Genomic DNA, 26,864 nt, shown 5'->3' on the forward strand with positions numbered 1-26,864 from the left:
TCTCATGTGTTATATATATATGGATCTCACCTTATCGTAAGATGATGCATTATAGGACATGCCACATGGAAAATTTTGGTGTGACTTTTCATTAGTCCATAAAAATCTAGGTGAATTCAATTCAGAATTTGATGGATTCTATAAAAATCTAAGTGTATTTAATTTAGAATTTTAAGGATTCTATTGAAATCTAGATGTATTCAATTTTTCATTAATTTTAAAGGAGTTTATTAAGTGATGGATTTTGATGGATTTCAGACATAAAACAAAGGTTATGAGAATTCCAACCTTTTTCTCTTAGATTTTGATGGATTCTATAGAATTCTATAAAAAATCCATAAAGTCTATAACTCTTTTAAAATCTATTAAAATCTGAATTGAATATACCTGGATTTTTATGGAATGATAACCTCAATAAATTCAATTTTTTATTCCAGTTAAAGAAATCACAATCTCAACATTCTCTCTGCCTCCTATTCCAAGTTCAATCTTCATCACAATTAATATGTTAAGTTCTTGAAGAATTTTAGGTATAAAACTTGATTTATGACATCAAGACACAGTGGCTTTTTATTTTCTAGTATTTTCTTTGAAGAATTTTAAGGAGGGAGTCCTTTGTATTTTCGCACAGCACCTCCAAATTTTTAATGTATATGTACATCATAAACGTAGAGCGCGCTTTAGCCTATTAATAAATTTTCATAGTGAATCGGTTCTGTCATAGTTGCCCTGCACTTTTGCAGCATGTGAATTAGGTAGCTGTACACCCTCAGGTCTCAACCCGCAACCCAATAATGTGTTATAAGTTTGTTTATTCTAGTCGATTCTTATTGAGGCCCATTCCTCTTTCCAAGCTAGCTTCTCAACTTGATATTATAGAATATAGTCTAAATATATAGCAGTACTCTCAATAAATGGAAAGATACCACAATTACCAATTGGGCAGATACCATATTACCTATGTCCCTAGACTAGTAGAGTTCACCAGTTGGGCAGATCGATACCACAGTTACCAATTTACCATCCAAAGATTTCAAACACTTCAATGATTCACAAAGATCACCAATGAAATGGAATGTCTTACCTGTTGGAAAAAACAGGTGTAAATTGCTATATTCAAACAAAGAAATTAACAAAATTCATACAGAGAAATAAACAATAAAGAAAGTTTAGAAAAATCTTTGAAGTCGAGGCTAGCTAGTGTTCGACATTATGATCTTAAGATGATTTACTCCCGTCCTAGGGTGCTATGGTCAATCGGCGCTCATCTCCCAGGATACAACAACTTCTTCCTTGCAGTAGTGGCACTTCAAACTACAAGGTTCTACAAACCCAAATATGCAGAGAACTTTCTCTTTGGTAATGGAAGATTATGCTTGAATGCAGGAGAATGAATGCAAGTTTTCTGAGTAATTTTTTTGAATTCTAAATGATTGCAGGACTACTCTATTCATATAGATGCAAAGTGCCTTTTGGTAAAATGTATTTAACCAAACCATCAAAAGATTGGTATGAAGAGCCATGGCAAACAAACCATAGGCGCCCCCTCACAATTATACTATCCAGTGTACAACTCGACCCATCTGAGTCCAAAACGCTCCAACCGCTGGATGGGCCAGCACATCCTTATGAGGAGCCCATTTCACAATGTGCCCACTCTCATTCAAAGTCTCTAGAAACCCACTTGGTAATGGTTCGAGCCATTCTGACGTCCCATGGATCAATGCAGGTCGAACCACCGACAAGAAGGGTTGCTTACTGTTAGCTAGCTAGTCCCCAAGCTATCTCCAAAAATTGAGCTTCCTTAATTTATTGCAGCAAAGCCCCCAAAGCTAACATAGATTACAGATTTAGGTGCTTGAGTGTTTAGCTTTGGTCTTGTGATAATAAGCTACTTGAAAAAGAGGCTGCACACCACTCTTGTGAAATGGGCCTATTGGGAAAATTGGAACGTACATTAGGGAATTCTGGGAGAATTTTGGTCAGTGCAGGTTGTTCAAGATCTTTAAAAGTATTAAGTTATTAACAATGAGTCCACATGCATGAGACCTTGGGTTCATTTGTCAGGACTGCTATTAGTTGATAATATTTCTCTTGGTCGCCAGTACGTGCTGATCACCGGAAGGTCTTTCACTTTGAGATAGAGGTGAAAGCTCTGCCACACCGTCTCTTCTAGTCTGGAGTCTAATGCCAAAATAAATAAATAAATGATTAGACAAGCTCAAGCAATAGGTAATAACATGTAGGATTTAATTAGCATATATGGTGGAATAGAAAAAGTGTTCAAATTGCCAAGAAATATTATTAGGGCTAAATTTTCAGATACTTTTATTGATCCCAATTTGGAGTAGTTATACAAGTACACAAACCTACACATAATAGGAAAGAATAATTACAAAATACACACCATAATAACTATTAATTACACAATTATACTCCTAGACATATAGATAACTATATAAGGACTCAGGCAAACACAAACAGTGAAACAGGTGCTACCAAACTTTTCGTGCGTACTAAGGAAATCGTATCTATCAGGTAGCTAGGGCTTGGGCTTAGGGCTTTGGGGGGTTAGCGATACTGCTTTAGCATGGAGCAGATGAAAGGCAGCAAGGGGAGGAGAGGGTATGGGTGGTGTGCAAGCAAGGTCGAATAATGATAATAAGTCCCCAAAGCTATAAGTATGAAGCATCGAGTACAAACGAGACAAGGTTAATTGCTTACGTTCATTTACTCATTCGACTGCTCTAACCCACAATCCCAATGGAAGATTAATTACAGAATATTCAAAGCTCTCCCTTGCCCTTTACCCTTTGCTGAAAAAGCTTTAACTGTGGTACATGATGATGATTGCCTAATGTTTACTTATCAGTGAAATAGTATAGTAGTCTACGAAATGTTGAATGATGATGATATGCATGTTGTTCAAGTTCTGGATTTGCCAAATTACCAATTGCCTGATGAGCAAACCAGACCATTCCAGTATAGTTTTGTCGATCTAGGAGATTGAAAAGTCTGCCATTTATGGCCTGTTACATGGACCCAGCCCATTGTGATTGGATGCCTGAGACTGTGACTATTAGGTTTATGCGCATTTTTGTGGTAAACATGGAATTCTCAGAAACAAGGGGCAGGGACATCCATTCCGATTCCAAATCGGTACAGGACATCAAAATCCTCAATACTCGCATGTTTGATAGCATGTTTAACTTTCTCTCTTCTAGTCTGGACTCTAATGCCAAAATAGAAACTAGTGATTAGACGAGCTCAAGCAATAGGTAGTAACATGTAGGATGTGTTAGCCTAATATAAAGAGAAGGCTAGGCAATGTAAATGTTGATTCCTCAAGGGCAACTCAGATCGACTAGTCTTTAATATACAACAACTTTGCAACAAAAAACCAAAATAATAAAACTAATTTGTATTAAAAAAAAAATTAATACTGCATTCACACCGATTTTTTAGAGTCCCACACTTCTATTAAAGATGTAATACACAATGGGAAAGAATAATTACAAAAGACACAACATAATAAATATTAATTAAGCTTGAAAAACAAACGATTATAATGATAAAATGTATTTAACCAAACCATCCAAACAGTGGTATGAAGAGCCACCTTGTTTGAGGCAAAGATTTGCCTTGTCCATTAGCTTTAAGGCTCTGTCTCTGATCTCTTCCCCTTCTTTCTCCACCATTAGTTTTGTAATTGCTCTTTCAATCTCACCTCTCTCCATCCCATTCTCTAACAGCAACCCAACCTTCCAAACATGGCTTACATATCTTGCATTCACAGTTTGATCAGCTAAACATGGCATACAAACCATAGGCACCCCCTCACAAATACTCTCCAGTGTAGAATTCCACCCACTGTGAGTCCAAAACACTCCAACTGCTTGATGGGCCAGAACTTCTTTTTGGGGAGCCCATTTCACAATGTGCCCCCTCCCATCCAAAGCCTCTAGAAACCCACTAGGCAATGGTTCAAGCCACTCTGACCCATGGACCAATCTGGGTCGAACCACCCACAAGAAGGGTTGGTTGCTGTTGGCCAGTCCCCAAGCTATCTCCAAAAATTGGGCTTCCTTGATTGTAGCAAGGCTCCCAAAGCTAGCATAGACAACAGATTTTGGTGCTTGAGTGTTTAGCCATGGAATGCAACTCTGGTCTTGTGATAACAAGCTACTTGAATAGGAAGTTGCAGGGAAACACTTGTGAAATGGGCCTATTGGGAAAATTGGAATGTGATGGTATTGTTGGCGAATTGTGGCCAGTACATGTTCATCAAGCTCTTCAAAAGTATTCAAAATGATTCCACACGATGTCTTGGCTTCATCTGTCATCTCCGCTATTACTTTATAATAGTCCTCTGGGTCGCTAGTTTTGACCACCGGAAGGTCTTTCACTTTGAGAGGTGGAAACTCTGCCACTGACTCTTCTAGTCTAGAATCTAATCAATGCCCGAAATAGAAATGAAGCCAAATACAATTAAGTTGTCTAACTTTTTATGGTAAGTAAATTAGACAATCATGTAGATTTTGTACCAACCATTAACCAAGCAAGAAATTAAGAAAGAAACTAAATTAGAAACCTTACCTTGTTTTGGGAGGTAACCCTTTTCCAAAAGAAGTGGGAGTTCAGTATAAACCATAAAGGAAGAGGCACTTCCAGTCCTCAACATAAACTTTGGGAGCTTAAAGCTGTCTGCAACAGATTGAGCGAAGTTATAGAAAGGATCACAGATCAAGCAAGCAACAGGCTCCTCTGAAGCATCAGACAACAATCTACCCAAGCATTCCCTGAAAAGCTCAACACATTTTGCATTTAGAAGAGAAATAAGGGCCACACCCAATGTGGAGGCCTCAGTTTGAGACACGCCATCAGGGATTGAGTGGAAGGTGAAGTGTGGATGAGAAGAAGGGTTGGGAGAGTTGAAGTGAGTGTGGATGATGGTTATGGAGAAGCCTTTGCAGTGTAGAAGGTTGGCAAGCTCTATCATGGGGTTTAGATGGCCTTGAAAGGACAGTGGGAATAGTATCACTCTCCTGCCCTTCCTTTGCTCCATTCGATTAATTTAGAAGGAATTATGTGCTTAATGATTTGCTTCTGGTTTGGTTCTCCTTTGCCCTGTTTCTGCAGTTTGATTTGCCTGTGTCTATTTACTCTACTCTTTTTTTTTTTTTTGGCCATTGTACTCTACTCTACTCTTGCCGACTCGATGTGTCTATTTTCTTTTTGTCATGTTGGTAAATTACTAAATTCCATATATACCTTATACAAAAATATTATTTTTACCTTCTCTTTGTACTTTCTCATTCTACATTTCTATCTTATTTTTGCAAAAAATACTTGTAAAGTAAAGATATGTTAGAGTATATGAAAAAAACAAATATAGTGTTAGGTGTACCATATCTTGGTACCACTTAGTGTGTTATCTCTCTAATAGAGGTGAGACCCACCAATACAAGTGAAGTTCATCTATATTAGAAAAATTGTACACTAAATAACACCAAAATATAATATCCCTAACATTTAAAAAAAAAAATAGTGATGACCATAGTTTATTATTACATCAAAAGTAAAAGAAAAAGAAAAAAAACGTATACAGTATTGCAAAGCAATAGTATTGCAAGGCAATCATTACATCTAAAGAAAAAGAATAATGCAAGGCGATCCATATTATTGATGGATCTACTGATGTACCCATTCTTTTCTCAAATATCTGTGCATGGAGCCTACTTATATGTATACATGTTGTGTGGTCCTGTTGTGTAGTCATGTCTTTTCCTTAGTGTACATCGTATTCCATAGCCTTAACTTTCCAGTGTTTACTAGTTGGAAAACACCAATGACCAATTACCATCAGCCGATTCCAAACTTCAATTATTCAGTCTTAGAGATATCACCAATGAAATGAGAATGGAATGACTAGTGCTTGCTTAGTGGAGTTAATTACACTTACATCTTCTGAGATTTATCGTCTTTTCATATATACCCCTAATGTTTCAAAACAATTACATATAACCCCCTACAAGAGAAAAAATAAATAAATAAAAAAGAAAATATTTGTATTGAGGTTGGACCTTACACCTTGAGTAATCTTATTAGGCCATTTCACCCCTTAGCATGCTTTTTTGCATAATTTCTCATCATTTTTCATCTCATATAGGGGGTTATATGCAACAGTTTTAAAACTTCAGGAGGTGTATGTGAAAAAATGATAAACCTCAGGAGGTGTAAATGTAATTAACTCTACTTAGTGCTTACAACTCTTTAGGCTTCTTTTTCTTTTGGGCTATTTCTATGGTTCCCAGTTAGGCTTTGGACTCTCCTTTGGGCTTATAAATATGATCTGCAGGTAGCCTTGTTCATATTCGAGAAAGATTTCATATCTCCCTGGAAACCTCCAACCGGGCCAGAAGAACCCCAGACACTTTTCTCCATCCATCCGGGCCATTCATATAGATTTATTTAGCCCAATGGCATAAGCTTGGTAGTGAACCCACTTATTTTAGGCTTTTTTACTCAAATAACACCTGAACTATAGAGGGTATGCTCAAATATTATCCAAATTTTTTTTTTTTTTGTTAATTTACCACCTGAACTTTCACATATTGGCCAATCTACCAGCTACCGTCACTTTAGTTAAATTTTCTGTTTATTTCAAGGATATTTTCGTCAATTTATATGATAAAAGCATTTTAAATATTAAAAAAACAATCTAAGTAAACCCCCTAAAAAAAAGGTATTTCCATTTTCTATTTTTTACTTTTTAAGTTTTTTTATAATTATATTTTTTAAAAAGTTATTCAAATAATATTATTTTTTTATGTATTCAAGGACAAAATGGGAAGTTTAGGAAATTTTTTGATGAATTAAAAGAAAAATGGATGTTAGGTGGTAAATTAGCACATATTGATAATTTCATGTGGTAAATTGACAAGAAAAAAAATTTGGGTGGTATGAGAGCACACCCCTATAGTTCAGGTGGTATTTGAGTAAACAAGCCCTTATTTTAATAACAAAACTACTACAAGAAACAGAAAACAACAAAAAAGATACAAACAAATCCTCAAGAAAAACCTATTCAGGAAGGATTGCTGGAATTGGGCAGCTTCCAACCAAGAACAATGATCTGTTTCAAGGAGGTTTCTAAATTTGGTACAAGCTACTCTCACCAACTGAATTTGGGGACGCTTGGTAACATTTCTATCTTTTGTTTATAATCAAAGACCAAACGGCGAATTCACAAACTCTGAGTTTGAAAAACAAATGATTATAATGATAAAATGTATTTAACCAAATCATCCAAAGATTGGTTTGAAGAGCCACCTTGTTTGAGGCAAAGATTAGCCTTCTCCATTAGCTTTAAGCTTCTATCTTTAATCTCTTCCCCTTCTTTCTCCACCATTAGTTTTGTAATTGCTCTTTCAATCTCACCTCTCTCCATCCCATTCTCTAACAGCAACCCAACCTTCCAAACATGGCTTACATATCTTGCATTCACAGTTTGATCAGCTAAACATGGCATACAAACCATTGGCACCCCCTCACAAATACTCTCCAGGGTAGAGTTCCACCCACTGTGAGTCCAAAACACTCCAACTGCTTGATGGGCCAGCACTTCTTTTTGGGGAGCCCACTTCACAATGTGCCCCCTCCCATTCAAAGCCTCTAGAAACCCACTAGGCAATGGTTCAAGCCACTCTGACCCATGGACCAATCCGGGTCGAACCACCCACAAGAAGGGTTGGTTGCTGTTGGCTAGTCCCCAAGCTATCTCCAAAAATTGGGCTTCCTTGATTGCAGCAAGGCTCCCAAAGCTAGCATAGACCACAGATTTTGGTGCTTGAGCGTTTAGCCATGGAATGCAACTCTGGTCTTGTGATAACAAGCTACTTGAATAGGAAGTTGCAGGGAAACACTTGTGAAATGGCCCTATTGGGAAAGTTGGAATGTGATAGTATTGTTCGCGAATTGTGGCCAGTACATGTTCATCAAGCTCTTCAAAAGTATTGAAAATGATTCCACATGAGGTCTTGGCTTCATCTGTCAGCTCCGCTATTAGTTTATAATAGTCCTCTGGGTCGCGAGCTTTGATCACCGGAAGGTCTTTCACTTTGAGAGGTGGAAACTCTGCCACTGGCTCTTCTAATCTAGAATCTAATTAATGCCCAAAATAGAAATTATGCCAAATACATTTAAGTTGTCTGAGTGTGATGGTAATTAAATTAAGAAAGAAGCTAAATTAGAAATCTTACCTTGTTTTGGGAGGTAACCCTTTTCCAAAAGAAGTGGAAGTTGAGTATAAACCATAAAGGAAGAGGCACTTCCAGTCCTCAACATAAGCTTTGGGAGATTAAAGCTGTCAGCAACAGATTGAGCGAAGTTATAGAGAGGCTCAGAGATCAAGCAGGCAACAGGGTCCTCTGAAACATCAGACAACAATCTACCCAAGCATTCCCTGAAAGGCTCAACACATTTTGCATTAAGAAGAGAAATAAGATGGACCATATCTTTTGTGGAGGCCTGAGTTTGAGACAAGCCATCAGGGATTGAGTGGAAGGTGAAGTGTGGATGGGATGAAGGGTTGGGAGAGTTGAAGTGGGTGTGAATGATGGTTATGGAGAAGCCTTTGCAGTGTAGAAGGTTGGCCAGCTCTATCATGGGGTTTAGATGGCCTTGAAAGGACAGTGGGAACAGTATCACTCTCCTGCCCTTCCTTTGCTCCATTAATGGGTCTTCTTTTGCTCTGTTCGTGCGCTTTGATTTACACGGTTTGGGCCTTTTCTTTTTGTGGAGTTGGTTTGTATATATAATATTATAATAACTTGTATTGTTTTCACCGGCCTTGTTCAATATATTCACTTATTTACCCAAAGAAATGTGCACATCATTATTTTACAAATTTTCATAGGAAAGCAGTTGTGTCGTATTAATCTGTTGCACTTGTTAGGTCGCTGTAGAGTCTTTACACACGCAACCCAACACAAGTATCAACTATCTGTACTAATCACACTGTCACAGGGCCCCCCATGTTATAATTATTCTTGTATCTACTTGCACTTGTACTGAAGTTATAAAGATTGTTCGTAATTAAAGACATGATGAAGTTGATGGAGAGATGAACCATCATTTATTATTATGCACATAATGAATGCATGGCAACCATTACATCAAAAGAAGAGGAATAATGCAAGGCAACCACATGTATGGATCTTATCTTACTATCTTAAGATCTACCCATCATTTTCTTAAGTATCTGTTTACGAGCCTACATATATGTACAAACTAAAAAGTCATAAAGAAGGAATATTGTAATGGAATTTTGGATACTTAATCTGATCCTCAAACTCATTTTTTGGGTATAAAATAGGTATAATTCAACCACAATGGTCCGGAATGTGATTCCAATAATTTTTTGAAACCCAAAAGCTATCCACAATTTTGGATATAGACTATACTCAAAACCAAATAAAATGGCTGGCCCACCAACAAATAAAAGCTATTAAATGGCTTGCCCATCACCAAATTAAATGGCTGGCCCACCAACAAATAAATGAGTTAAATATTAATATGCTCATATTTGGGCCTTAACATCATTATGTTGGTGATCCCTAAAATCTATATTTTTACACTTTTTGATACCCAAAATTAATTTGGATATTTGGTATTTGGGGATCACCATTGTAGAAGGCCTTACAGAGTCATCCAATCGCTATAAGTTATTCATTTATTTTCACGAGTTAATTACACTTACACCTCCTGAGATTTATTCTCTTTTCACATACAACCTCTGAGGTTTCAAAACTGTTGCATATAATCTCATATAGTGAGACGAAAAATGATGAGAAATTATGCAAAAAGGCATGCTAAGGGGTAAAATGGCCTAATAAGATTACTCAAGGTGTAAGGTCCAACCTCAATACAAATATTTTCTTTTTTGTTTATTTATTTTTTTCTCTTGTAGGGAGTTATATGCAATAGTTTTGAAACCTCAAGGCATGCTAAGGGGTAAAATGGCCTAATAAGATTACTCAAGGTGTAAGGTCCAACCTCAATACAAATATTTTCTTTTTTGTTTATTTATTTTTTTCTCTTGTAGGGAGTTATATGCAATAGTTTTGAAACCTCAAGGAGTATATGTGTAATTAACTCTTATTTTCACTCACCCAACCTTCCAGTGTTTACCAGTTGCACAGTAGTTACCACTTGCCATTCCAGGATTCCAAACTAAAATGATTCAGAATTGTCACCAATGCAATAAGATAAGTGCTAACGATAAAGCAAATCTTAAATTAGCTAACGGAATAGTTAATCTGTTAGAAAATGATTTTGGGAAGAAATAAGCTAATATAACTTAGGAAGAGGAGATTGCTAAGCAGCATAAGAGCATCTCCAACAACTTAGATATCTTCTCCTCCTTAGCTATATTAGCTTATTTCCTCTCAAAATCATTCTTCAAATACTAGCTATCTGGTTAGCTAATTTAGGATTTACTTTTTGGTTAGCTAAATTTGGTGAGAGGAGAGAGAACATAGCTAAAGCAACCCCAATTAAAGATTTTTTGAATTTTTTAAATGTAACAATACAAATTTATCTCACATAAGCCATAATATCAAATTTTAAAAAATAATAAAGTATCAATGTTAGCTAAAACAGAGAACATTTCTGAAGTAAAATTTTAAAAGTTGTTAGTTAGAATAGATTTCTAACTTTTTTTTGCACAAATTTAATTAGAATATAAGTAAACTTGTTGGAGTTACTATAAGTTGTTGGAAATGCTCTGAATAAGTGTTTACCCCTCCCTCCATTGGGCTTTTTTTTCTTTTGGGCTATTTCCTTGGTTTGGGCTTTGGGCTTTGCTTTGGGCCTTACTTTGGGCCTATGTATATGAGCTGCAGCTAGCCTTTGTTCACATTCGTGAAAAATCTCCATCTCTCTGGAAACCTCCAACGGGGCCCTAAAAGCGCCAGACACTTCTCTTCCTTTCGATCATCCTCCTGAAACATCAGGAAGAGACGAGGAACCATACCCTAATTACGAAAATGCCCTCGCCTTCCCACTATATATATACACCTCATGATCACCCCATAGCAGCAAAACCAGAAACAGAAAGCAGAGCAAAGCAAATAAACCAGCAACCAACAAACACTCACAGTCACAAACCTTCCCATACACAATGTCTCTCATTCCGAGCAGCTTTTTTGGTGGCCGAAGGAGCAACATCTTCGACCCATTTTCACTTGACATCTGGGACCCATTCCAGAACTTCCCTCTGATCAGCAGCGGCGATAGCAGCGCCGCCAAAGAGACGGCGGCGGTGGCGAACACGCGCATCGACTGGAAGGAGACCCCGGAGGCGCACGTGTTCAAGGCGGACCTACCGGGGCTGAAGAAGGAAGAGGTGAAGGTGGAGGTGGAAGAGGGGAGGGTGCTGCAGATCAGCGGCGAGAGGAGCACCGAGAAGGAGGACAAGAACGACAAGTGGCACCGCGTGGAGCGGAGCAGCGGCAAGTTCTTGAGGCGGTTCAGGCTGCCGGAGAATGCCAAGGTGGATCAAGTGAAGGCCAGTTTGGAGAATGGGGTGCTCACTGTCACTGTGCCCAAAGAGGAGGTCAAGAAGCCTGACGTCAAGGCCATTGACATCTCTGGCTAAGCCATCAAAATTAGTCACAAAAATAAATGTTGAGTTGAATCCATATATCATATGTGATGGGCTTAACATGGGGGGTATGTATGTGTGGTGTGTCACTAAGGCTTTAGTGTTGTCTGCTTAATGGGGTTTGATCTTTAATTTGGAGTGTTGAATGTACATTAACTACTATTATCAGTAATAAATAAAAGTTGTTTTTTTATTTCAAATTATTTGCTATCTATGAATGATTCAATTGGAACTTACAGCCTTGCACCAAACCTTTTTCTACAAAATTGTAAGTGCTTAATTTGGGGGATTGGCTCTCAAAACACAAAAACTTATCGTATGTTGACGAGTGACGACACAATTTGTAAGTGTACAAACTTTAATATGATAGGAAATGTTGTGAGGACAAAGTCCCATCACCCATGTATCACTAATTGAGCTAAACTGACATTTCCCAATATGTTTGGGCCGTTTGGCTCATAGTTTTGGGATTTATGTAAACTATGAATAGAATGGATAGTAGATCTTATGGACCAAAGGCCCAGGTCCAATTAGGTAATGGGTATTGGTGAATTCCGCAGTCCAATAAATACAAAAAGCTTGAAAATTTAAAAAAACTGAACCACCGTGTGGAATCCACTAGTTTATTCGAGCGCGTCCATTTAATCGGTGGATTCTTAATGGGTAAGGCATCGAGACCGCGTCCGTAAAAATCGTTGTCCGAATATCAAAACAGTATTTATACATGACCAAAGCAGAGATATTTTTCATTCTTCTTTTCTCATATTGCTTTTGAGTTTTGAGTATTCGACTGAACAAACAAACATGGGTGGTGGCAAGGACAAGCATCATGACGAAGAAAGTGACAGAGGGCTTTTCGGACACTTGGGCGGTCATCAGGGTGCCTCTGGCGGATATCCGCCGGCACAGTACCCTCCGGCTCCGGGAGCCTACCCTCCTCAACATGGGTATCCACCGCAGCAGGGCTACCCTCCACAGCAGGGCTACCCTCCACAAGGGTACCCACCCCAGGGATACCCACCTGCTGGTTATCACGGTCAACCTGCTTCAGGTAAATTTCTAATGTTTTCTTTTTTCTTTGTCCTTTTTTGTTTTGCATCTGCAGTTTAGTTGTGGAAAATTGAAAACCATGTGCAACAGATTTGGGTCCATCTCAGTTTGTCTATTGATGTTGACCCTGCAATTTTGGAATTCTTTAACTGAGATCATGGTTGAATTTCTTTGATTACTATATTATTGGCTATGATTTACTTTCCCTTCACACAGTTTTTAGGAGATTGGTTTGTTTCTTTACAATTGTACATATTATTGCAGAGATGTATGCTAATACGCGTTTCGATTTATCACCTCAATAAAATTTTGGTCACTATTGGATTCACACACTACAAGGAGAAGAAAATCCTCATCATCTTCTGTGGTGGGGTGGCCAAGAGTTTACATCTGGTTTCTAAGAACATTAATTAAAAAAACAAATCATATTAGTTCTTTGATTATGGTGTCATTTGAAAATTAACCCAAGATTGGTTTTTCATAATGTCACTTTATATATATTGGTTTTCTGAAATCTGAATGGTCTTGATCAATTTCCCATCTGCTCATATGAAGTCCATATATGTATTAGTCTAGTCTCCTCTCATGAGTCATGACTATTTAGGCCCTATGAATATGATGATCAACTGATTTGGCTTGTTCTCTCAAGTATAAACTCAATTTATATAATTATATTCCTGCTGTCGTGATAATGTTGAAAGTGAAAATTAAGGCTTATCTACATGTCTTCATGTAATTAAGATTTTAAGTCCATTTGTTATCTATGTTCAGGGGGGCATCATGGCATAGGGGGAATGCTAGCCGGGGGTGCGGCGGCTGCTGCGGCTGCTTACGGTGCTCAACATGTTGGTCAAGGTGGTCACCATATGGGTCAAGGTTCTCACTATGTTGCTCCTTATGGGGGGGCGGCTCCTTATGGGGGGGCGGCTTCTTATGGCGGGGGTCACTACCCAACACATGGCATGCAGCACCATGGCAAGTTCAAGCAAGGCAAGTATGGGAAACATAAGCACGGCGGCAAATTCGGAAAGCATGGAGGAGGCAAGTTTAAGAAGTGGAAGTAATCCAGACACACTGCACAACTTAACTGAATGGCTGATCCAGGATCCCATACACTACTAAATTAATAAATAAACTGGGAATTACATAAGGTGGTTCCATAGACTCTGTTGGCTGTTTATTTCAACATCTTTCGCTTTGGCTTTTGAATGATCAGCAATTTATGTTTCCCTCCTTGACTTTTATTGGGAAGTATTAGCGCTCTGTTTTTCTTCCCTGAGGATTCTTGGCAGCCTTGGTTCAATAATTAACCCACATTGTTTTCAATCCTGCTGGTAGAGTTGGAATGCATTTATGCTTTGCACATTCAATTTGAGTGTTTCTATTACACTATACTCGACGGTGGCTCCATACCCTTAATGGTCGGGCAGTTCAAGAAATCAGGTCTTTTGAGGCTTCTTTTTCTTGGGTTGCCCATGCCAAGGGGAGGTGAACTAGAAGAGGCAGGCAGCCCTCGTTATCTATCGATGGACAGCCGGATGACTCAGCCGGAGGGGGAGGGGGTAGCTCCTGTTTTTTCGTATGAGGTTAAGAGAGCGTTAGCGTATCCTTAATAAAGTCCTATGGGATAATAGAAGGGCTAAAAACGTTAGTTTAAGGAGCCTGAGGTATCTCCCTTGGAGTGACTGGAAACAGAGTGCTACTTGTATAGTTGTATACGTACATGTTAATAGAAAAATGAAAACTTTGAACTCCTTTTTGTTTACCCAGAGAAATTCCAACATCATATGAACAAATGGTTTAATGCTTTCTGGGCCCATAAATTAGAAACTATAGCAATTGCTTGATAGTGTTTTTATTTTTTTAATAAAGATAGAAAGGAGTATGAGTGATGGATTTGGATTCTCTTATTTTCTTTTGCTCGCACTTCTTTGGATTTATAATATATGGTTAAAATCATTAGTTAAACAAAAGAATTTCTATAATGTATGGTTAAAAACGGTAACCAAACATAAACAAGTAGGGGAAAACAGAGGATCCACACCCGTCTGTATAGAGCTTGAATTTATGATTTTATTTTCCTCAGTATTCCACTTTTCCTTGAGCCATGCCTTTAGTTTGAGCCACCTTGTTTTGGTACTCCTCCCCCCTTTAAGCCTATTTTCTGATGATGCGTTGGGCCCATGACTATTCCTGCGTAGGCCTTTGTTGTTTGGGCTTGGGATCCATTAGTACAAGAATGATAATAATAATAATAATGGGGTACAATTACAAATACACCTAAGTATTTCAGATTGATCCATGAATAAACAAATATTTTAGATTAGTACACTAACTAATAAAAATTTACAAAATAACATATCCGTTACAAAGTTCGTTAATAAAGACATTAAATGAAACTGTAGACAGTACTGACGTAGATTTTTTCAACGATGTGGACACCAAATTTAAATCACATAGATTAATGATGTTATATTTAATTTTATTTTTATAGGGTTTAAAAGTTTTGGTAGTTTTTTTTTTAATCAATATGACATTATTAATCCATGTGGAGCAAATTTGGTATCCACGTCATTCAAAAAATTCACGTCATCGTTATCTAAAGTGGCATTTAACTATCTTTTTTTACCAAATTCATAATATATATGCTAATTTGTAACTTTTTATTAGTTAGTGAACCAATTTGAAATATTTTTTTATTTATAGTCTAATCTGAAATGCCCTCTATGATTGGTAGATGTATTTTGTAATTGAGCCTCAATAATAAACAATTCTGGTGTATTAATTCTTAAACGTTTACTATTGACGATAAGGCTGATCCACCAACATGATTACCATTTACCACTTATAATGATGAACATCATAATTCATAGACGCAATGCATCAACATGAATGAATATCAGCCTCTTTACTGTGCCTATCTCTCACATGGCTCATGGCTCGTGACAATATTTAATCTGAAAATAAATGTGTGTTACACACCAACAACACATCATACGATGATTACAATCCCATGCCCATGTTGTGTGGTAGATCAAACCTAACACAAGCATAGAATTCAATAAGTAAAGTTGGATGAATTTTTTATGAGTCCAGCGCATTGGGTCATTAATTTGATGCTCACAATAACATATGACGATTATTATTTATAAAATACTGGGTTTCATATTTCCAGCGCATTGGGTCATTAATAAAGTTGTGTGAATGTTACGTAAAATATTTTCAGATTTTTTTTTTTAATTTGGAAGAAGAGGAGACTTGAATTTAAAATTTGTTTTAACGTTATGAAGAAAAATAAATTTCAATAAAAGTGAGTCAAAGAAGTATAGTTCAATGGATAATAGAGAAACATATTTAGAAAAGTGAGATTTTTGTTCATGCATTTTAATGATTTGTGATAAGTATAAAGTATAAAGTATGTGTGTGTTTGAAGCAAGCGAATGAATGTTATTGGTGTCGTTAATCATAAGGGTCAGCATGGCAAAGAAAATTATAAAGAAAATCTATGAGCTGATCCGGCCCAAGTTGGACCCAATAGAACGTGATTGACGGCTGGACATGGGCCACATATCATGAAAAGCCTTCTTCTCCAATAAATCAAATAAAAAACAATGAACATCACTGTTTTTTTTTTTTTTTTTTTAATAAAACTAATTAAAATAAAAACAAATTAAATTCCTCCAGAAGCAGAAGGTGTTTTGAACCCACCACGTGTTGAGTGTGTTGACAGCCCCTCTACTCGAATGCCATGTTCCTTGATTGGCTTGATTGAATTGGTTGGTTGCTGGGCAAAATCAGATACACTTTGATATCAATTTCTTTTTTTTCTTAGGGAGTGACTTTAGGCTTTGCCATAAAAAAGAATCAAATTAAAGCATGAAGGTCTTCGCTCAATCAACTGTCTGATTTATGACCTCCACCACATATATTTGCCTCAATAATGTATAAGTTGTCAATATGGTGTTTGTTCGATACCTAGTTAATTATAATTGTGGAGAAAATAGCATCATCTGACTCATCTAATTTAGCTTCTTCAGTTTGAAATTTTTAACTTCTTTTCAATCGAGCAAAACGAAGGTTGACTATGCAAACACAACCCATAAACAGGAGCAAACGAGACTATCAACATAAACCCACAAATTTACCCAGTAAAAATTCCACATGTGCTCTCACAACATCTAATACTATGAAAAAATAAAATAAAAATTTGTATAATGCCCACATAAGAGCTTGCTGGTCAAGATATTTGATTTGGTAAATTACCACCAAAAAGAAAACCCAGAGGCCAGAGCCAATTAAGATCTGTTATTACTTAATAGTAGTTTTTGTGAGTGAGTGCCTAAAATGATTTGTTTCTTCTTTTTTTTCATGTTTAAAGATTGACAATTGGTGAAGCAAAAAAGAAAAGAACAATTAAGTCCTTTGACTGTGGCAATCAGCCATAATCTGCAAAAGTGCATTGGATCTTGTAAAACAAGGTATGGCATGGCATGATGGGCATTAGGCAATAGTTTGTTTATAATTTAAGATGCAGGCTTTGTCTAACTCAAACTGTTGAGACACGAGGGTGATTATGAACTAGTCAAACTAATCCAATTAAATTAAAACTGACCCCTGACAGGCATTACATTACAACCCCATTTTTGTAAGGCAATAACCCAGTTCAAATTTTTTTTTTTTGGCCACTAACCCAGTTCAAATTTAAGCAAATTTACTAAAGTGACTGACTACATCCAGTTCAAATTTAAACAAACAAATTGTGGTTTGTAAAGAAAACACAAAAACAGTGAGAGTTTACATTCTTCTTCAAAAAGAAAAAGAACCCGGGAAAATGAAATCCAATGGAAATTGTTGGAGGACTCTGAGACTGAAAGAGACGTAGCATTATGTGGGTCCATCAAAATCAAAAACTTGGATATTAACGTACGGCAAAAATTTCAATTTCAAACCTTCACGCTGAAGCAAACGCCACACCGTTTATTTTGACTTCAATAGAAATAAAAAAGAAAAAGAAAAATTGATGATATTATGGCAGAATGTCAGGCACCCATCTCTCTCATGTCGTCTAATCGCCAGCAAGCAGGGTTTGTCAATATGCACGTATCAAGATCAAGCATCACCCATTAATTAAAGCTTTGGCTTCTGGTTTCAAAAGGATTTAATGTGCTACGACTGTATCCAACCACAGAGGGCTCAGACTACTCCAGCTTTGAGGACCCAATAGGGCCAATAATGTTTTGCTCAGTGCGTTTATCTTTGACTGGTTTCATTTTTACCCAATACACTAAACAAAAGCCCCATATCAAATATAAACAATCATTCATTATCATCGTGGTAATAAGATGTTACAATAACAGCATTTGACAATAATACTATAACTTTGTTATTAGTAGAATTTTACTTCCCAAGGGACAAGATATTACAAGAGGGGTTGTGAATTTCAATTACAGAGAACCAGAAATAAGAAATTCATTTACCCTCACAGCCAAAACCTACTCCCAAATTCAACATCCCCTAATCTCCTTTTTACCCCCAAATTTATTACAACACAAAAGAACACATTGTTCTGACTACTAATCAATACCTACTATTCCTTCCTTTTTATCTTCCTTCATCTAAAGCTAAGCAGAAGGTGCAACATCCTCCTAAAAAAACCTGGATATCTTATTGCTCCTAAACTAATTGAACTCACATTCTTGAATCTCCTTAATTATAATAATAATAATAATAATAATAATAAAAAACAAAATACCATTAAACTCTATTCAGAAGCTCTACTTTTTATAATACTTGCTTTTGCTTTGTCCAACAAAACAAAGTAACAAAATCCCAAACATATATCAGATGAGATGGGTCAGTTTCAGTTTCAGTAGGTCCATTCCTGAGGCAAGCGCACTTCATAATTTAGTGGGACCTCTGGCCTTAAACCCCCTCGTCTTTGCTGGTTCAACAGGACATTTCTTCTTGCTAGCAGAGCCTCTGCAAATCCAATGCCAAAACACTTTTACAAACAAAACAATAACTAGACTACACTAAAATAGATCTGCTGCAACACAAAACTTCCATTAGTGGAAAGTAATGGGATGTTTGCATACCGTGGTCTGGGGCCAAACCAGTGTTGAAAAGCGGCTGAGCATGACCATGACCATTCATGTCCTCAAAGTTCAAGTTCAGAGCCTGCACTACCTTTGCAGGAAGCAAAACAGTCGGACACCCTGTTGATAACAAATTTAAACATACCATGTTAAACGAAAAATAGTCCCAAATCACAAATAATGCAACATTAACAAATCCAACATAAAAATGCAGAAAAGAAATGGCCCAAAATAAAACGCAACCATTAGTACCTGCTTTCTTGCGAGGAGGGTCAGGAGTAGGATTGGTGTATCTGCGAGGCAAGAACACGCCTGTGCCCGCACACTCCCTTTTGACATTAGATCCATTGGCCAAACCTGGACGCATGGAAACATTATTTCGATGTGGGTGCTGCTGATTTTGGTGTTGAACTTGCAGAGGCGGCCATGCAGATTGGGGCAAACTCACACCACCATGCCCACATCGCCCACTCTCATACCCCACCATGCTTCTCCCTCTGCTTTGGATCTGTTGCTGGTGATGATGCGGTTGCTGCTGCTGAGCTGACCACCCCAGCTTCACTTGTTTCCCCCAAGCCGCAGAGCACTGTGGCCTCAGCACCTGCTCTGGCCTCACATGCTGAAACTGCAATATCCCAAGAGACCCATTTTAGATCAGTGAACAAATTTACTAAAGAGCCCTCTTTTCATCACTCAAATCTCTGAAATGGGTTTTTACCTGAGTGAAGCACTGGTTAGAACAGAGTCCAGTGGTTGGGGTTTGCACAGAAGGCAGTGAAGGACTGGGACTCCGAGGTGGGCCCATAAGACCACGGCCGTGATTGCTGAACTTGGATGCTGCTTCACCGCCACTGCTCATCTTCAACCTCGCGACCTGACCCGCCGCTGCGTATATCAGATCCCAGGTGTCGTTTGCACCGAACGGCGTCGTAGGGGGCGATGGCACCTGGGAAGAAGGGCCGGTTGGGCTTCCGTTGTTGGACCAGCTCCCGATTCCACTCAGTGTCGATTGAGGCGACCCGGACATGACCCGCTGAGTCAACACAGTAACCCACAACTCAGAACTCGGTCATCCGAAAAGTAAATTTCAAAAAATAAATAAATAAACAAGTCGGGTTTCCTGAAGCTGAAACCGGACGTACCTCGGGCTTTTCTTTGGTGAAGTTGGGGACAGTGAGCTTCTGAGTCTGGTGAAGAGAGGAATGAGCGAGGCGACGAGTCAAGCCGGCGAGGAAGTCCTCTTCGTCGCTGCTCTCGGTCTCGGTGGAGCCTACGACGGACTCAACGGGAGAGCTGAGGGCCGAGTTGGAGGAGGAGTCGAACTCGTACGGAAACTGGGTAGGGAAGGCAAGGGTGGATTGGACGCCGGTTTTGTCCATGAGCGAAACGTCGTCGTCGGCGAGGAACTGGGAGGGGAGCCAGAAGGCAGGGTCGTCCAGCTTGGACTCGGCCATAAGGGCTAAAACCGAAAAAGGTCAGTATAAATGGAAGAGACGCAGAGAGAGAAGATGGGGTTTGTGTGAGAGAGTGTGAGAGGGGTGTTGCTGGTTGGAGTAGATTTAATAATGAATGAAGCAGTTTGAGTTTGCTGGGTTTGCAGGCTGAGCAGAGGGACCGGGGCCCAACAAAAGAAAAAGAGAGAGAAATAGAAGAGGCCTTGAGAGGACGATGTTCAAGTTCAAGACAAGCTGCCTTTATTAAGGTTTCAACCCACTTTCAAAAATATCAATTTGTCAAAAAAAAATAATTAAAAAAAAAAAGAGGCAGGCTCGCTGGGATTGTGCAAACAACTGGTCCAACTGGAGGGAGTGGCCCAGCGGTTGGAGACAATTTGTCCTTCCAGCTGCCTTTTGTCTAATTTTTTGGACACTTAATAGAACAAATCAATTACAAAATTCATATAAATTAATGCCACAATTCCTAATGTTAGTTATGATCTACACTAACATTGTGATTATGATTGGCATGTCATGTAGGAGATTTGGGGCTTGGGGGTGTTTTTTTACCGCTTTAAATTGGTCATTAGATTCTTATTCCTTCCAATTAAGCGAATTGGATTTTCAAATGGGTCATTGCCCTTTGTCTTCTTCTTCCTTCAACCCCCCACCCCACTTTTGTCACTTTCCCTACTTTGAGTCACTGTTCTGAAGAACAGTGTCATTGATTTTAAATTTGGTTGAACTTAGTTTTTGGATTTATATTTTGTTTTTAGAGGGTCTATTTTGTTTTTAGATACGCAATGACAGAAAGAAAAACAAAATAGAACACAAATATGGAATCAGTGAATAACACCACAATAGCCAAGAAATTGAAGTCATATTTCTACTTGATTCTATTTATATATTATTCAATGCTATTGCTAACCAAGGGTTTAAATTTCGTTTTTAAGGGGTTCCGAAATTTTAACACGTATTTGACAAAATTTTGGAATATTTCGGCGAAATATTCGAAATTTCGGGCGAAATTTTGAATACCCTTAAATGCAAAATTTTCTGAATTTCGTGGAAATTTCCCAGCTAACCCAGTTACCCAGCTAACCAGCCTAACCCGTAACCCACTAACCCTCATTTTCTCACCTGCACAGTCGGCCAGTCGCACACCCTTCTCGATCTGCAGCGCCGTCACTCGCCTCTGTCGATCTGCAACGCCGTCGCTCGCCTCTCTCGATCTGCAGCGCCGCCGGCTCGCGTCTCTCCTTCGTCTTCTCGGACTGGACTGAAGGCCGAAGTCATCGATCTCTCTCTTCTCTCTGTCTCCGACCACCTTCGGACTGCTCTGTCTCCGGCCACCTTCGGCCTATTTGGGTATTTGCTCTGTCTCCGGCCACCTTCGGCCACCTTCGGACTGCTCTATCTCTGAACCCCGAAATCAGTTTGGATTTTGGGTATTTGCCTATTTGGGTTGATTTGTTAGTTTGTTACTGAACTTACTCACTGTAAGTCTAACTTGCGCACTAGATGGTTCAGATTTATACATATCAAATTATCAATGCAATTAATTTATTCAGAAGTAAATATTGAGTGGAGCTAGTGGATAAATTCGACCATCCTCCTTTGCAGAATTCGACACGCAACACATATTGATATTATCCCTAATTTAGACATTCAGATTTAATATTGGGCATGAAGTTTACAAAAAACGTTTCAACATTAGTGTGTGCTGTCTAAGTAATATACTAATATACTAATATTTAAGTTACAAAGTTACTTAAGTTTGGGTTGAATCGGTTGATTAGTCAATTAGTCACTTACAAATTTACAATTTACAAACTTACAAAGTTATAAATTTAGAATATATTATCAATTTATCATTAGTTCATTACCTATTAATATTTAAGGATCAGAATTAATTGTATGATTTTGGGTTGATTTATATAAGATAAATTATATTGATATTGGGTTGATTTATATAGATTTAGAATTAATTGTATGATTTTGGGTTGATTCCTGATCCATATGGTTGGCATGTTGGCAATTACATGCAAAATTATGCTGAAGAAGTATCTTGGGATGATTATTCTTCACATTACACCTACTCTGGACATGATGATACTGAAGACAGCAGAAATTTTGAACCTCCTAGAAACTCTATGTGGTATTGATTACTTTTGTAATTCATGTGGCAATATTATAGTAAAAATAAAATTGAGGTGTTATTGAAGTAATTATTAATTAGTAAAGCATTTTTTTAACAGTATTTGCCTCCAGCGCGCATTATATTCATCACATATCACATGAAACCTACCATATAATTTGGTTTTTTTCAATGTTTTTTATCAATGTAGTAGATAATATGTTAAATAAACATATGGTGAAGTTTCATTCAAAATTTCCGTCGTTTCCGTCGAATTTTTGTCGAAATTTAAAAATTTTCGAAATTTCCGTCGAAATTTTCACGAAATCCGAAATTTTATTCCTTGTTGCTAACTAATTATTGCACATGCAAATTTTTGATATGTTTTGTAATGATGGTTATTAGCCACCAATATAAAGTGACCACTTTACAATGGAAAAAAAGAAAATTAAATTGATGTTTTATTTTTAGTGCTATGCGGATAAAAGCCCAACAATTAAAGTTACTGATGTTCTCAAAAATTGTATCCCGAATAAGACATGTAAATGTTAGTCTTACAGAACATCCTATAAGATGGAGCAACCGATGGAGGTTTGGACGGTGGTGTGGTGCTACGGGGGATAGAAGCCCAACAATTAAAGTTACAAGATGAAGTAAATTTTCAGCTCCATTTATTTTTACTCATCTTCATCTATTTTTTCTCAAAATATATACTATATAAATTGTTAGAACGATATGACAGAAGCACGTTACATGCAAACTTTTACTACTTTCCTATAAATATATTTTATCACCAAATATGTCTTTAATCATCGATTATTAATTATTAAATGAATCATAAAAAATATAGAAAATTAGGATTAAATACCAAATATCAATAGTTTTTCAATAAAGCAGCAAGCCACTAATTTTTTTTAGTTTAGGTACTAACCTAGAGTAAGACATTTTGGATTAGGTCACAAATCAGTTTGTTATATAGTTGTGACTGTCAAACAGTCACAGTTGTAATTAAACTGTGACTGTTTCAAATTTATAAAAATTTAAAACTTTTAAGAGTTTAATACTTTTGATTTAGGCTTGGGGGATGAAGTCATATAACTCAAAGACTAAACAGTAAAGTTTAAGCCTTGCAAATATTGAAAAAATAACAAATCAATAAAAAAGTTATGACTGTTAGACAATCACAGCTCGATATAACCATGTTTTTTAAAATTGGTACCTAAACTGAAATTTAGTACCTAAAGTAAAATGACATAAATGTTTTGATAGTTAAAATGAAAAAATATTATAATTTGGTACCTAAAATCAACGGACCTTAAAAAATACCCAACTTAAAGCTAAATGAACACAAAATAATGAACCAAAGTGAGCCCACTATAGGACGCCGGTTAATGGGGGTTGGCCAAAACCACCACACCACTGTCCAACCTCCATGGCTGGCGGCATCAATCTTCGCTATAAATGAACTTTAGATTAAAGATTTACAATAACTCCTCCATGTGTGGTGCCTCTATAAGTATTCACACATAGGACCTCATAATAAGAGAATTATAGTAGAGACGAGAGTGTGTTAGTGTAATCTCTCCATTATGGCTAACTTTCGAGCAAGAATTTAAGCATAGCAAAATCTCTCCACTAAGGTGTTTTGACACCTAAAAATGCCTTAATTAGCCGTGCCTTAACACACTCCCGTCTCTATTATATTTTGTACTTAAGCCATGCCTTAATTAGCTGTAAGGCATACTTTTAAGTACTTCTAACGCAATGAGAAAGATAAACAAACTATTTCAAGTATACATTCTAGTAAAGGCCATAAATAATTCAAAATTTCCTTGCATTCTAAAAGATTAAGATAAATTATTTAGATTTATAATTTAATAATATAACATGTCGATTTTTGTTAACATTACAAAGCAATACAGTTATACTCAGTGTTAAAAATTGCAACAAAGCTTGCAATTTCAGATTCAAAGCTCACTGGCAATCAATCTTACACCATTCGCTGCTTTAATTCCCTTTTGTTTGATTAGGATGATTTAGCAGCACGTGGAACCCACGGCTTAGTTTAATTTGATCTACATTTCTGTTATGTTCAGTCACAGCAGTACAGCACCACACTCTAATTAAGTGTCCTTTGGCTACTTTGTTGTCATTAATTAAAGTAGCAGACATAATCATTTAATTAGCCTTCTCTGTGAATTATTTGTTATTATTGTTTTGTTTCTTTACCTTCCCTCACACTCTCAAAAGTACGAGAAGAATTATCGACTTTGTCCACTGTTACATAACTAAATAATTTATATTTTAATTAATTTTTTATAAAAATTATTTTCATAATTAAATTTAAAAAATAAACAATTTTAACCATAAATTTATATTACAAAATGAGAATGATAAAACAAAATGTGAATGGGCAAGATTCAAAACTATTTTCACTAACATGGCAAGATTCATGGTTTAAAGTAAAACCGTGGTAGAAATAGAATGTAGAGCGTTGCTATTTTCAAGGAATTAAATTTTGAAATTTTCGGTGAAATTTCGTCGAAAATTTTGTTTTTTTAGGGCGTCGAAATCGAAACACATGTTTAATAATTTTTCGGGAAAATTTCGCCGAAATTTATCGAAATTTATCGAAATTTACCGAAATTTATCGAAATTTTCATATTTTCTATTTTCTCCAACTTCAGAAATTCACAAAAAATAGCTCGAGACTCCAAATAATTCACCAAAAAATTCTACGAACTCGTATTGATGAGTACTAATTTCCTATAACCTCAAAATAGTCAAATTGCTTTCAAAAAAATTATAAAAAATCCTACTCTTATAATTTAATTATGAAAAAAATAATAATCGTCAAATTTTTGAATTTTTATTTTCTAAAATTCATTTCCACACAACTAAGCTCTAGAACCACAACCAAAGGTCTAAGTTAGTTAAAATAAATTTAAAGAAATTAGAAATTTCTTTAAACAAACCTTAAAACAAATTTGAAAAATTTAAGTAACAAAATTACCATAAGCCAAAATTTAGGTTGTTACACTTAGTGAAGACAAAGCTTGGCTAAGTAAGAGACATAGAAAAAAAGGAAGGAAAGATAAAAAATAAAAAAAAGACTGAAGAGAGAGGCACGAGGAAAAAAGGTCAGGAAAGAAAAAAAAAATGAGGGGGGGTTTGGGGCCTTTGGGCAGTTGGAAAGAAGAAGAAAAAGGTTTGAGATTTCTTTTAGTTATTTTAAACCTTAAATTTAATATATTTCTATATAAAAAAATAATTAAAAGTATCATAAAGTGCTTAAAACCTAATATCCTAAAAAATATAGAGTATATAGGGTTTAATGTATAGATTATAGAGTATAAAGAGTATTAGGATATATAGAATATATAGAGTATTAGGGTTTAGATTTTAGTGTATAATTAAATTATACAGTATAAATAATATACTAATTTTGTTTATTCATTATACTAATTTTATTTAACAGTATTTGCTCCAGCACGCATTATATTCACCTTATCTCACATGAAACCTACTATATAATTTGATTTCTTCAATGTTTTTTATCAATTTAGTAGATAATATGTTAAATAAACATATGGTAAAGTTTCATTCAAAATTTTCGTATTTTGATAGCAATTTCCGTCATTTTCATCTAATTTATGTCGAAATTTAAAAATTTTCGAAATTTTCGTCGAAATTTCCTTGAAACTCGAAATTTTATTCCTTGGCTATTCCTAACCTTGGTTTTTGAGTGTCAAGTCAATGATTTGAGCTATCAATTACAAAGGTTTTATAATTAAGAGTTGTTGAGTCCATATTATGCAATTATATGTAGATTATGTTTGAAAAATTAATATATCAAGTACTAATCATATATACGTTATGATGAATTTTACTTAAGAGAAGGGATTAAGAAGAGTTTACATTAGGTATGTTTAATTGATAACATAGAGTTATCTTAATAATAAATTATACATATTGAGAATTTTTTCTGCTCACTTAACTATCTAATAATAAATTTAAATAGTTGAAATTGTGTATCATTCAAAAATTATTTTTGTAAAAAATCAGTCAAATTGTAAATTGTTTAGTCAATGTATTATTGTCAACATAATTTCAAATTTATTTGACGGACTGTATTTGTCTATTTAGTTTAGATAATCAAACAATTAATAATTTGATTAATTTTTTACAACGATAACTATTGAAGAAGAACATAAAAAATAGACAATTTTGATTATTGAATTCTTCACCTTATGATGAGCGAAAAATTTCCCATTGTATGACCAACATGTGATAATTTCTATTTGTATATGCACATATACATAAAATAATATTATGTAACAACCCCTAAAGTCCTAAACGATACTTCAAAATACCATACTACAATTATATGTGTGCGCATATTTATATGCGTACACAAATTATTGTATGAGATTCTCGACATATAATTATGTGTATAATATGATATCAGCATAGCCATCATT

General features: G+C 36.3%; 5 protein-coding genes across 5 annotated transcripts; 2 read left to right on the forward strand and 3 right to left on the reverse strand.

Moving 5' to 3' along the window:
* Positions 1–3,309: 3,309 nt before the first annotated feature.
* Positions 3,310–5,165, reverse strand: LOC147289922 (UDP-glycosyltransferase 76B1-like). The gene is made up of 2 exons (XM_086235338.1): positions 4,597–5,165; positions 3,310–4,450 (listed from the first exon to the last, which is right to left on the reverse strand). Exons 1-2 carry the CDS (start codon positions 5,063–5,065, stop codon positions 3,564–3,566), a joined length of 1,356 nt encoding a protein of 451 aa, XP_086091464.1. The 5' UTR covers positions 5,066–5,165; the 3' UTR covers positions 3,310–3,563.
* Positions 5,166–6,976: 1,811 nt separating this feature from the next.
* Positions 6,977–8,803, reverse strand: LOC147289923 (UDP-glycosyltransferase 76F1-like). Its single transcript, XM_086235337.1, has 2 exons — positions 8,262–8,803; positions 6,977–8,163 (listed from the first exon to the last, which is right to left on the reverse strand). The coding sequence occupies exons 1-2, from the start codon at positions 8,731–8,733 to the stop codon at positions 7,277–7,279; spliced, it is 1,359 nt and encodes a 452-aa protein (XP_086091463.1). The 5' UTR covers positions 8,734–8,803; the 3' UTR covers positions 6,977–7,276.
* A 2,152-nt stretch (positions 8,804–10,955) lies between these two features.
* LOC147289924 (17.8 kDa class I heat shock protein-like) lies at positions 10,956–11,808 on the forward strand. The gene has a single exon (XM_086238769.1). The coding sequence runs from the start codon at positions 11,183–11,185 to the stop codon at positions 11,657–11,659; it is 477 nt and encodes a 158-aa protein (XP_086094895.1). The 5' UTR covers positions 10,956–11,182; the 3' UTR covers positions 11,660–11,808.
* Positions 11,809–12,332: 524 nt separating this feature from the next.
* Positions 12,333–13,989, forward strand: LOC147289925 (uncharacterized). Its single transcript, XM_086237810.1, has 2 exons — positions 12,333–12,716; positions 13,487–13,989. Exons 1-2 carry the CDS (start codon positions 12,470–12,472, stop codon positions 13,777–13,779), a joined length of 540 nt encoding a protein of 179 aa, XP_086093936.1. The 5' UTR covers positions 12,333–12,469; the 3' UTR covers positions 13,780–13,989.
* A 4,100-nt stretch (positions 13,990–18,089) lies between these two features.
* On the reverse strand, positions 18,090–20,461 carry LOC147289926 (uncharacterized). The gene is made up of 5 exons (XM_086237225.1): positions 19,953–20,461; positions 19,529–19,843; positions 19,063–19,435; positions 18,811–18,930; positions 18,090–18,694 (listed from the first exon to the last, which is right to left on the reverse strand). The coding sequence occupies exons 1-5, from the start codon at positions 20,262–20,264 to the stop codon at positions 18,582–18,584; spliced, it is 1,233 nt and encodes a 410-aa protein (XP_086093351.1). The 5' UTR covers positions 20,265–20,461; the 3' UTR covers positions 18,090–18,581.
* Positions 20,462–26,864: the final 6,403 nt, after the last annotated feature.

The sequence above is a fragment of the Dryas octopetala genome, chromosome 3, assembly GCF_963921425.1.
Source record: "Dryas octopetala chromosome 3, drDryOcto1.1, whole genome shotgun sequence".
In the NCBI taxonomy this organism is placed as follows: domain Eukaryota; kingdom Viridiplantae; phylum Streptophyta; class Magnoliopsida; order Rosales; family Rosaceae; genus Dryas; species Dryas octopetala.